Source organism: Ursus arctos, unplaced genomic scaffold (genome assembly GCF_023065955.2).
Source record: "Ursus arctos isolate Adak ecotype North America unplaced genomic scaffold, UrsArc2.0 scaffold_34, whole genome shotgun sequence".
Taxonomy (NCBI): domain Eukaryota; kingdom Metazoa; phylum Chordata; class Mammalia; order Carnivora; family Ursidae; genus Ursus; species Ursus arctos.
The window spans coordinates 28,207,490-28,220,216 of record NW_026623030.1 but is presented as its reverse complement, the minus strand read 5'-3'; the positions used below and the strand labels follow the sequence as shown (position 1 = coordinate 28,220,216).

Here is a 12,727-nt window from a genome sequence, read left to right as displayed (position 1 = left end):
AGTGCCTCCTTATCTCCAGGCCGAGGGGTTAACAGCCAAGCAGCGGTTGCATGTAAGCGTAAGGTGAGCCTCCTAGGTGGTGGCCCGGTCAGCAGACACCGTGTCGCCGGGGCTTACCTGTTGCGTGCACTGGACCCCAGGCGCTGGCACAGCACGGTGGTAGTGGCGTGTTTCCCGCCGTTCCCCATCTCCTGCTTCACGTCCCACTGCCGGGGCTCGCTGGTCTGGGTGCCCAAGATATTCACCCCCTTCTTCACCTTGGCTCTGCGGGCACGAAGACAGGCGAGAGAAAGCCACAGCATTAAAGACCTGGCCTTTGCAGAGGGGCCCACGCATCAATACGCTGCGATCCACCACTCCTTGTTCAATCGTCCACGTTTTCGTGGCCCGTGCAGAGACGGGTGAAGGGCACCAGAGGGGAAGGGTCCCTGGACCCCCTAAACTGAGAAGCAGCCCCATAAAGCATTCAGGGGAGCATCGGCCTGCCTTGGCCAGTAGTTCTCACTCGGGGTGGTGGGTAGCGTCCTGCAGGGGGCACGTGGCCATGTCGGGAGGCATTTCTGATTGTCAGAACCCGGCGGGCGGGTGCTGTCTGGAAGGAGAAGCCAAGAATGCAGATAAACATAATGCCCAGCATGGCCCCAGAGACACGGGCTCGACGGTCGGGGGGTCGAGAGTGCCCGGGGAGGTGAAGCCCCGCCTAGGCTTACGCTCTGGTTTCGCTGCTTTGCCGCCGTATGGCTTCGGGCCAACTATGACCTCTCTGCGCCCCAAGTCCCCCTCTGTAATGGATCTGCTCATAAAGCCGAATGATGGATGTATTCACGCATATGGAGATTAAAGCAGTATGAGGCATACAACAAGCACTTAATCAGTGTGCGTTACAGCTACATTCCCGCATCCTGCTCTGTGGGACTGCCAGGCTTGCTCCAGGCAGGCACCGACCCAAGGGCACTAAGTCAGGACTTGGAAAAAAGAAAGCTCTCCTCTGGGACCGACGTTCTGGTCGTGGCTCAGCCTCTGTGACCCTCAGCGTCCTGGTCAACAGACCCGTCCGAACAGTGGCTGGGACACACACAGCCACCTGTCCCTTCCCCGAGTCCCGCTCACAGCAGAACACAAGGGCCATCCATAAAGACGAGGATGGGAGAGGATGGACAGCCGCCGCGGATTCTGGAACTGGGAGAAGACGCGGGAGCAGGACTCGCACACGCAGCCGCCTGCGGTCAGCAGGAAGAGTGAGAGCCTGCAGGGCTGATGCCGCGGTCGCCTGGCCTGGGATCGGTGGTCCCACCCACTGCGGTGAGTGCAGGACTATGCCCGGGGCTGGGGAATCCCAGGGAATGGAGCGTGGGCTTGTCCTGCTGCAAACAGACAGACGATGTGACCCTATGCATATGATCGTTGACATTCCGAGCCTCTGTCCCCAAAGCTGGACCTCACCCTCCAGGAAAAATGTGGGGTCCAGTGCAGACACCGGGGCTTCTCCTAACAGCCAGCCCCAGTGCCTCGGCTCAAACCTTTTGATGGCGGTCAGTCCCCCATTCACTTACGGGAGCAAACGAGAGGGGCTGGACGCTGAGAGAAGTCTCCACATGATCACAGAGACCAACCCAGGCAGACAGGTGAAAAAACAACCTGTAGGAAATAGAGCTGATACAGGAAAGACCGTAATTAAAAACAAAACAAAACAAAACTACACAGTCAACCCACATTCACAGAGATCACACCACAATCATGAAACAAAAGCAGAATGCTATTAAAAAAACACCTGGAAAAAAAATAAACGAGCACTTGGAAATTAAAAATATTGTAGCCGGAATGGAAAGTCAGTAGACCTGTTGACAGAGAGAGGAAATTTGTCCTTGGAGGCAAAAAAAAAGCAAAGAAATAGAAGCAGGAGAGAAGATGAACGGAGAAGACTAATTTGAGGTCCAACATCTGAACAACAGGAAAAAAAAGAGAAGAAAAAAAAAACAGAGTAAAAGAATAATCAGTGAAGTAATTCAAGAAATTTCCCGCAAACTAGAGGCCCTGAGTTTCCAGGCTGGAAGGGTCCCCTCGGTGATGAGCACAGTGGGTGGGGACAGACCTACATCCAGGCACAGGACTGACACAGTTTGGGGTACAGAGGAGGGAATTCTGTAATCCTCCAAAGAGAGGGAAAGGTCAGGGATGATCCTGGATTCGGAACTCACAACAGCCGCTCTGGAAACGATGGGAATTACCCCCAAACTCAAAGGGAACGTGATTCCCAACCTCGCAGTCTACACCAGCCTGATAATGAGGTACACGTTTCTGCATATGCAGAAAATCGACCTCCTGCATCCTCGCTCAGAAAACGACCTGAAGATGTGCTCCATCAAGAGAGGGAGTAACCCAGAACGACTTGAGCCGTCAGGGGCACAGAAAACAGATCCCACACTCGACAGGCGAGCGGAGGGCAGGCGGCCGCAGGGGACAGCGGGGCCCCAGCAAGCAAGAGAGTCTGGCCGTGTCCTCCGGAAACGGGCATTTTCCTAAGGAATTTGGGCGGGATGCCCGCTCTGATCCAGGACATCTAGACAGTCCGCAAAGAGTTCGGGAATAAACAAGAGCTCAGTACACAGGAAATGAAGGAAAAGAATAAAACCGAACCAGTTTTTAATTCTGAAGATAAGAAATCATCGCTCAGAAGAGGCAATGTGATCGTAATTTCATGCTTGGTTTTACTGCAATTAGCACACATGCTTATAAACACAGGATATCAATGTAGACAAAATATGATGATTATATCGGAAGGGTGGGGACATAGACAGGGGAGCCCTTATGTGAGGGAAAGAGGTATTTTTTGTCCTTCATCATGGGAAATTTGTAGACATTGCCTACAACAAACACCAAAAGAAGGAAAATGGGTCCAAGTCACTATGCCAGTCGGTGGGATGGGCGTGAGCAGCAGACGAGGTAAGAATCTTGGCTCTGGAAAGAAAAAGGATACTGCAATATTTTTTCTTTCCTTTCCAAAATAGTTTGATCATTTGAGATTAAGAGGAAGTTGCAAAACCAACCCGCCCGCCCCAGAGTTCTCAGGAACTCAGCTCCCCCAGGGGTCACATCTTCCTGAAGTCAGGCACAGACCTTACTTTGATCTCACCTGGGGTCCCAGGCACCTGTCTGTCGTGGTGTATAGTTCTAAAAGTGGCATCTCCCGTGGAGGTCCGAGTAGCCACCACCGTGGCTAGAATACAGAGCAACACGGCAAAGCCCGCAACAGTCACGCGCCGGCACCCTCGTCTCGTCTCCTGTTTGCCAACAAATTCTGGGGAACTATTTGACTCCCTTGGTTATATGCAGAGTTAGAGCTTAGAAAATGACACACACACGTGCACACATGCACCCCTGCCCCGCTCAGCTCCCAGAGTGGAGGACAGAAGTCCTCGTGAGTAGTTAGAAAGCTAGAAGAACATAGCCCAGCTAGCCCACCTGCTGACAGTCACTGCGGGGGGACACGAGGAGGGAAGGGTTGACAAGCCACACCTCCACTTTCAAAGTTAGCATCAACCCCCCAGAGCAGCACGAGCACCTCAGTAGCAACAGGCACCTTTGCTCGAGAACCTCTCCCAAGTCTTGCACCCATCAAATGGTGTGCTGAATGCACTTGTCACCTTGGCCGCGAGGAGACCAGGGCACACCTGAGGGACAGACATTATGGACGCATTAGTGTGCAAAGCCCAATTTGTCCTAACATGGGGAAATCAACGCCCCATCGGTCGCTTACCAGGGACACCGTCTACCTTTACAGCCCATAAGAAATGCCTCATGAAATGTGACTTTGCCTCAAACCCGGTTTCGCTGCATTTGGATTTTGCTCAAGACTCCAGGTTTCACTGGAGCTACAAATTGTTCCTTCCACGTAACAGTTTGCACAAATTGGAGGATTCTTGCTGACTGCTGCAGGGGCGGGCTTCTTCTGTGTGTGTGGTGGGTGCGTGAGCCCGAGATGGGAGGAATACATGGGGTCTAAAAGGCCGATCTGGGTAAAGAGGCGTTCTCTGTATGAGACCAGTGTTCCCTGGTACTTCAAGGAACTGGCCAGTGCAGGAATTTGGGTCCCCTGAGTGGCAGTGTTGCCACGAGAGCCGGTGTGGAAACGTGGTGGGATGAGAGGATGCTCCGTGAGGACGTCTGGCTTCTCGGGAAGGAACTGGTCACCAGCTGGCGCGGGAGTGGCCACCTCTGCTCGGCATGCCAGAGGCGAGGGGAAGGCAATGGGGCGGATGCAGGAGAGCCGGCTTCGGGTCCAGCAGAGCTCTGCGACCTTGGGGAGTCACTCCCTAACCTGCTCCTTTTCATCCTCTGGCTAGGGGTGGGTGGTTTAGTTCAGTGCTCCCCAACTTGTGGGTCTGCTGTTGCTGGGCTCGGGGGTGACTGGAGGCTCAGAGATGGCTCTGCGTCACCAGGCTAATGTTGGGACCGGTGTTCCCGGCAGGCAGCGTGCGGGGTGCCAAGCGGCATCGGCTCAGGACTCAGGCGTGGGCTTGTCCCAGGGCTGCTCCCTGTCCCGTCTGGCTGCCCCCGAGCCGCCTCATGCCACCTGCACACGCCTTTATACTTGACGGTCCTGGCAGTTTCTCAGTGTTCAAAACCCAACCATGTCCCTCCCTCTTTTCAAAAGGTGCTTGACTCGGGGGTAATACAGGGATGATGAAGTGTTCCTTAAAGAAAATCAATGTTGAGTACAAACTCCGAACACAGAAAGCCTAATTTCTGTCCTCTGATGCATCTATCTCAGGGTGAGTTCGAGCCTCCATGGAAAATGCTCTCTCTGGAAGCTCCTCACAGCCACGGAGCCTCTAGAAGCCACTGGTATGGCTGCTGCTGGACCGAGCATCTGTGCGGCTTGAGGAGGGGGCTGGGGGCGTGGGAGCTGGGTACCACCTGGGCTCTGGCCCTGTAAGGCTGAGTCAGCTTACTCTGAGCCCCAGAGTATGTAATAAAGGAAAACGTATAATTAGTTGCTATTACGGGCTGGACGTGTACTTCCGTCCAAATCCATATGCCGAACCCCCACCCCCAGCACTTCGGAATGTGACCTCACATGCACACAGACGCAGTCCAGCTCACGGGAAGCTATGGGTGGCCCTATGCAAGGACCGCGGACCTCATGTTCCCCGAAGAAGAGGCGGTTTGTACACGGACGCCATCCAGGGGGAATGCCATGGAAGGATGAAGCCAGACGTCTGCACACCCAGGAGAGAGGTCTGGGCCAGGGGCTCCCTCAGAGCCCTCAGACAAGACTTTGATTCTGGACTTCTGGCCTCAAAAACTGTGAGATGACACACCTGTCCTTTAAGCCACTACCTGGTACTTTGTTATGGAAGTCCCAGCAAATGGACACAGTAGACGACACGAAGATAAAATCAAAGGGGGGCCCCTGGTTGGCTCGGTTGGTAGAACATGCGACTCTCGATCCCGGGTGGTAGGTTCAAGCCCCATGTTGGGTGTAGAGATGACTTAAAAATAAAATGAAATAAAAATCCTAGAGGAACTTGTGTGTATGTGCCTGTGTGTGTGCATGTAGGTGCCTATGTGAGCCTGTGCGCATGTGCGTGCACACGTGTGCATGTGTGTGTCTGCGTGTGCATGCGTGTGCGCCTATGTGCACGTCCGTCCGTGTATGCCTCTGCATGTGTGTGCATGGATCTGTGCGCATGTGTGTGTCTGCGTGTGCATGCATGTGTGCCTATGTGCACGTCCGTCCATGTTTGCCTCTGCATGTGTGCGCATGGCTCTGTGTGCATGTGCGTGCACGTGTGTGCCTGTGTGTGCACCTGCGCATGCAAGCATGTGTGCCTATGTGCACACGTACGTCCGTGTATGTCACTCTGTGTGTGTGCATGGATCTGTGTGCATGTGAGTGCACGTGTGCACGTGTGAGTGCATGGGCATGTATGTGTGCGTAACCACTGACACCCAGCTCCTTCTCCGTGTGTAGGACTCCTTGCCCCTAAATGACGAAGACCAGCACTACACGGGATGATTGACATGGCAAATGTTCCAGCATCTTGCATGCCGACAATGGCCTTATTCTCATCGAACCGCTCTGGGTGGGGTAAGCCTCTGACATGCGCTAAGGATTCGCCATGTGCACCCCCCCAGGTCCATTCCTGCCCTTCATTCTACTCTGTGCTGACTCAAGGGATTGTCCACCCTTGCTCCAGGGGGGTCTGGCCACTGGGGACACGATGCCAGATTGCAGGGCAGGGGAGGGACAGGTGGGACATCCACAGGTTTCCAGCAGCATGATGTGGGCAGCTGGTGCATCCCTGCATCGGGACAGCCCCACCTCCAAGGCTCCGGCTCTCGCGAGCTTCCAGCAGCAGCGCTTTCCCCACGCCTTCAGGCCTCGGGGTACAAAACTGGCCCCCACGTGCCTCGACCCGCCTGCACCTCTACAAACAGTCCCTTCAGTTGCAAATGGTTTTCCATTAACCTTGCAGTGTGCCTCTTGTCTGCTGTCGGCACCCCGAAAGGGACACGAGGACGTCTTCCACCTGCGGCCCGTGGGTTCTCTGTCACTCTCTCCTATGCGGCAGTGATGTTCACTCTGTGGTCCACGATGACAAAGAACTTCGACCCACCCCTCAGTGATGGCTGATCTCATCGTGTGTGCCCCATTGCTTGGTGCTGGGCCGCTCTGAGTCACCCTAGAATCTGCACCCTACAAACTGCTTCTTCTTTGGGGAACAGATCGTATACTCTTTCTTGGCATTTTAGTAACACACTTAGGGCTATCTCTTGAGTAAGTTTACTGAATCATTACAGGTTAAAACAATTCACCAGAACCCAAACAAGGAAATAACATGACACATGTCTCTCGAGCTAAAGACAGTGGAGTTTGGTGCGTGAACTTTCTTTGGTAGGCGGCCGTATAGCACTGGCTCTACCGAGAGAAAAATTGTCATTGACTCAACTGTTTAGTAGTGACGATTTCAGCTGAATACCGACAACATAACAGGTACCCATCGGTCACCTTCAGCGACTGCCGACGTCTGGCTAACCTTGCTCCGTCTATCCGCTTCAACGATTTCACGCTGTTTCACTTGTGAATACCTCAAGATTTTTAAAAACATGATCACATTCCCATTATCACATCTAACAAAATTAATAAGTTCCTAATGTAAAAATTTCCTAATTATCTCCAAGATATTACTCGATGTAATTGGTTTGTTCCCATCAGAATCCACACAAGGCCAATGCCTGGCATTCGGCTGTCACACTCGTGAGTCCCTTTCGTTCTGCAGCAGTGTCACTTTCCCTGATCACTAAGGCAGTCGGTGTGGTTTTTTTGAAATACTAAGTCATTTGTCTTATCAGGTTCCCGTGCTGGCTTATCTTGTTGTGTCTTCCATGGCCAGTCCATCGGTCCCTCCACCCCTGTATCTCCTTTCAGTCGGTTGTTGGAAGTGCAAAGGTGGCTGGAGATGGATCGAGTGACTTAGGCACGAGCACGTCAGGAGCCCAGCTCCATGTGCCCTTTGTATCATGGGCCGAGCCCACATAGGGTCAGCATACACTAAAATATCTTACGTGAGGATTTCTGGGAGGAGGAGTATGGTCCTAAATCAGTGCTCCCCGGGGTGGAGCAAGATGAGAGGTGCCTGTTACAAATGCCGGCTGGCCACCAGTTTGCCATGACTTTGAGAAGAGGTAGAATTCTGCAAAAGGCAAACGTGTCAAGTGAACTTTTAGCTTTGAAACGAGAAGCCCTGCAGAGTCCCAGCAGTGTAGGGCAAGTCTTCCTGAGATGGGGAACCCGTCCTTACAGCCCTACCGGCAAAGGTCTTTCATGCTCTGTATCATGTAGGGGTCCCAGCACCTGCTATGAGCTCTCTGCGCCCCCAGCATCACTCGGAGCGAGGCTCCCAGGGGGAGGGTCTCAACCAGGGGAGATGTGGCAAAGTCTGCAAACGTTTCTGGCCATCAGAAACGTCTAGGGGATGGGGGCTGAGAAGGTGCTAACCATCGTACCATGCACGGGACAGCCCCCACAACCAAGGAGGACCTGGCCCCGGCTCTCCGTGGTGACAGACAGACAGAGAAGCCCTGCCCTCCAGCCAAGCCCCCAGCCAGCTGAGTGGCCCTGGCTCCTGGAAGGTGTCATGGTCTAATTGGCCAGGATAAGTTGCGTGTGATCCCCCAAGACGCTCCACGTGCATCTGTTTCTCTGAGATTACAGCGCTGTGATCCCACGTGTGCGGACCGTAAAGAATTTTTATGATCTCACCTTATCAATTTAAAAGAGTGTGCTGGCACAAGGCTAATTTAATTATGAGGGAATAAACCATCGGGAGCATAGTTCATGCCGTCGGCCAGGTGAAATGCGCTGCAGGGACCGCGGGGGGCGAGGGACAGGATCCCGGGAAGCAGGACTCACCTGGCTCTGTGTGAATGTCCACCAACCCAAAACCAAACCACGTTCTTTCTGCTGCCTTAACTCACTGAGTCCGTGGAGGCAGGGATCCAGCCGTGCACTCAGTGCTCTGCTGTGTGTGTGAGAATGTCCAACAGCAAACAGCTGACACTTACTAATAATTTCCCCGTATCAGCCGGGCTGTCTGCAAAGTGTTTTTTCCATTACTTAAAAAACAAACAAACCAAAACCCCTTCATAGGTCATCAGGGAAATGCAAAATGAAACAACAATGCGATGCCACCATCTACCTATCAGAACGGCCAAAATCCAAAACACTGACACCCCCAGATGCTGGCGAGGCCGCGGAGTAGCGGGAGCGCTCATTCACCGCTGCTGGGAACGCAAAACAGCACGACTACTGTGCAAGACGGTTTGGCAGGTTCTCACAAAACTAAACATTCTCTCCCCGTACGATCCAGCAATCACCCTCCTTGGTATTTCCCCAAAGGAGTTGAAACTTATGTCTGCATAAAACTCGCACACAGATGTTTATAGCAGCTTTACTCATAATTGCCAAAACTTGGAAGCAACCAAGACGGCCCTCAGTAGGTGGATGGAGAAACTGGGCTGCATCCAGACAACGAAGTGTTACTCAGTGCTAAAAAGAAATGAGCGATCCAGCCGCAAAAAGACACGGAGGAACCTTCAATGCACATCACTGAGTGGAGGAAGCCAGTCTAAAGAGGCTAAACCCTGTGTGATTCCAACTCTGTGACCTTCTGGAAAAGGCACGACTGTGGAGACGGTAGAAAGATCAGGGGTTTCCAGGGGTTAGGAAGAGGGAGGAATCCACAGGCAGACCACAGAGGAATTTTAGGACAGTGCAAACAGTTTGTATGCTACTATGATGATGGATGCATGTCATGAAACATTTGTCCGGACCCATGCAGTGTGCGCCACGAGTCACCCCTCCAGTGAACTGCAGACTGCGGGCGATAATGATGTCAAAGCCGGTTCCCTTGGAACAGGTGTCCCACCTGGTGGGGCTGTGCGTGTGTGGGGCCGGGGTGGGGGGATATGGGAAGTGTATGTACCTCCCTCTCCATCTTGTTGTAACCCTAAAGCCACTCTAGAAGTCCTAAAGCACAATAAAGACGCCCTACCCAGTCTGCTGAGAAGGTTCTGTGACTACGCTCCTTTTTAAACAGGTGAGAAAAGGGAGATACAGGACAGCAGAGAAACTAGCTTGGGATCACACAGGGATTGAAGCCGCGGAGGGATCCTTGCGGGCCGGCGCCAGAGTGAGGACAACCAGATTGTCCTGTCCCTCGGTGAAGGGACTGGTGATCCATCCAGAACGTGCTGGCTTGAAAACATGGTCCCTGATGCCATACCTTTCCCACTGTGGTAGGCAAAGTCATCCGGGTTTCACGTGCACACACACACACACACACACCCCGCTTTTAACTTGATGGGTAACTAGACTATGCTTCTGTCAAGAACCAGTATGAAAGAATGTATTAATAATAAAACCCAAAAAGGGCAAAAGAGCCCATCCATCAAGTGCGTAATGGCTCCTTAAGTGACTTCTTACGGGTATCTGAAGTCTCCTTGAGACTTGCTGGCCAGGCGCGAAGGCACTCGGGCAGGAGGCAAGGCTGCGTGCAGCTGGTCCATCAATATTTGATGCGGCTGACCTACTAACTCGCCCCTGCAGGAGCCCTGCGTCTCCACAGCATCGCCTTCCCCAGCAACATGCTGCAAGCTCCTTCCTAATAGCCAGTGCGGGTGACGCAGAACGCTAGGCCTCCCACGCTGGGCGACATCACGTCCTGGCCACTCTCCTGACCGCCCCCCTCCAGCACCCGGGGGACTCATCTCTCTCTTGTTCTTCTGTGGGGTGCAATGTGGGACACAGTGCTTTCCAATTCCTGCACAAGCTTGTCCGCACTCCCCTCTCAGCCCCAGCAGAGGCTCTCCGGGGAGTGAGCAAGAGGACCTTCAGAAGAGGGTATGGGCTGCGATCTCTCTCTAGCTTTCCAGCACGTCAGGCGTGTAGGGGGGGATCGAAAGCATGGGCTTTGGGGTCTACTGCCTGGGTTCGAATCCTGTCTCTGACATTTCCTAGACGCTTTACCCTTGTACATTTATTCAAAACCCTGCACGGTCTGTTCACCCACGATCTCCCACTCACCTGTTCTTGACCTCATTTGACAACCCTCGCTCTCCACAATCCGGCCCTGCCAGGCTCTGGGTGCTCCTGCTCTGAGCCTTGTTCCTACCGTTCCCTCCTCTTGTATGCCCTTCCCTCGGATACCCACATGGCTGCTGTCCTTTCCCTCTTTGCTCACACGTCGCATCTCTACAGCATGGGACCTGCCGTATCTTTCTTGCCTCTGTTTCCCACTTTATTTTTCCCCATAGTCTTTATCCCTGCCTGACAGACGTACTTGTTTACTTTTTGCAAATGCGTCCCCCCCACCAGAACGTACACCTCGTCAGAGCAAGGACTTCGCTCTTTGTTCACTGCAGCATTTCCAGGGTCTAGAATAGTGCCTGGAACATGACAGGTACTCAGAAATATTTATTGAGCAATTTTAATAAATATTTACTTCTCAAGTGATTGCCCGAGGGCCGACATTACACTTGGTTTCTGAAATACACAGATAAGACCCTAAGCTCACTGGCAGACAGCTCCTTCCGTGATGTTCCGCATTTCGGGTGAGCGTCTATTTTCCGTTCTCAGCGAAGTTGCCTATGCAGGTTGGCATGAGGAAGCCTGCCATCTTGGGTGGTGAGCTCTTAAAAGGGAGGGCCATGTTTCTGTGGTTCCCCCTGGAATAAAGTCAAATACAGGCCTTGTTGATGCCAACAGAGCCCCACGTCCATGGGCAGCCAGGGACCCCGCTGCACCGCAGACATCCGAGCAGCCCTACCTGCTACCACAGGAGGCTTTCCCGGGTTCCGGGGGATAACTGCACAGCTCAGTGAACCTACGCTCTGTCTCGTGCATCCAAGACACTGGGCGATTAAATCACGTGCAGCTGACCAGGGGCAAGACTGTTGGGCTCTAGAAGCTGCATTCTTAATTCTTGCACTGCAAGGAATTCTATGTCCTCTCGGGAGGACGTGGACAAAGTCGAGGCATGCATTGACTGTCATTGACAGAAAGCACAGTTTGGGTGTTAGTGATGAGGAAGGCTTTGTGCTGCAAAAAATTAGTGTAAGGGATGCTTAAGAAAGAAAGATCTTTAACTGTCTCAAAGAACAGGGTGTATGGAGGTTGGCTCCTATGGGGTTGACGTCTCCATGATGCTCGTGGGCTTTGTCTCATTGTCCCAGGATAATTGTCACCGGTGTCAGTGTCATATTCCTCAACCACCATCACTAGCAGGACACAGAAGGACCAAAGCATATGAAGGATGGCAAAAGGCTTTGTCTTCGGAAGACCTTGTCTCGGAGATACAACAGAAGCCTTCTCTTTATATCTCTTGGGCCAGAAGACCATTCCCGCTAGAACGGGAATTAGGGAAAGGACTAGCTGGAAAAAGAAAGTGGGTTCAGACGATCATGATTTCTCATGAGATGCAGCCTACCTTCCTGAGATCAGGGCACCTCCCCCTATGAGCTAAGCATGAGCAGACTCCGGGTAGCGGTGAGGAGGGGAGACCGCTCCTGGGCGCTGAATCAGTCCCCCGGGGAGTCCGCCTGGCCATATCCAGATGGGCTCCTCCAGGTCAAGCCACAACAATTGCCCCGTGGACAAAGAGAAGGGAAGGACCGTCTCACACCCCACTCCTCAAGAAAGGGCATTCCCGTGTTCGTGGGGCACTTTGGGCAAGGGTTTCACGAGCAGTGGTGACAGCCAGCGTTTGTCGTCCGGGTGAGTGGGTAGTTGCATTTACAACCTAAGCCTAGATATGTGTAGAGACCCGACACGTCACCTATAGGGAATGCTGTTGCTGCCACATGGGCCCTTTCTGGAAGAAACAAAAGAAAACGAGAGCAAGGAAACCTGTCCGCCCCAAAACCGCTTCCAAAGGAGGTGCCAGCCTAAAACCCCACCGTGTCTTTCCTACCACAGAATTTTAATGAGTAGGCTTGTTTCCTCCCAATTCACAAATTACTGTTTGTACTGTCCTTTTTGATGAATTCTGCCCTGCAGTTTGTCTTCCAACACTGGAATAAGGCTCTTGGTGGAAAAGAAGGTGAAGAAGAGAAGAAAGGAAGGCTATCCAGGGCCATCAATGACATCGTGCCTGTGAGCTGTGCAGTGGAAGGGCTCTCTGCAGAAAAGGCGAGTTTGAAAAGGGACAGCTCCCGTGGCCTACAG

At 52.9% G+C, this 12,727-nt stretch overlaps 1 protein-coding gene across 1 annotated transcript in view; it reads right to left on the bottom strand.

Annotated features, from left to right (window-relative positions):
* TMEM132C (transmembrane protein 132C) overlaps positions 1 to 12,727 on the bottom strand; it is a 195,361-nt gene that overhangs the window by 109,266 nt on the left and 73,368 nt on the right. Inside the window, exon 3 of the mRNA XM_026514565.4 lies at positions 118 to 264. Within this exon, the coding sequence (XP_026370350.3) occupies positions 118 to 264 (147 nt within the window). The remainder of the gene's footprint in view (positions 1 to 117; positions 265 to 12,727) is intronic.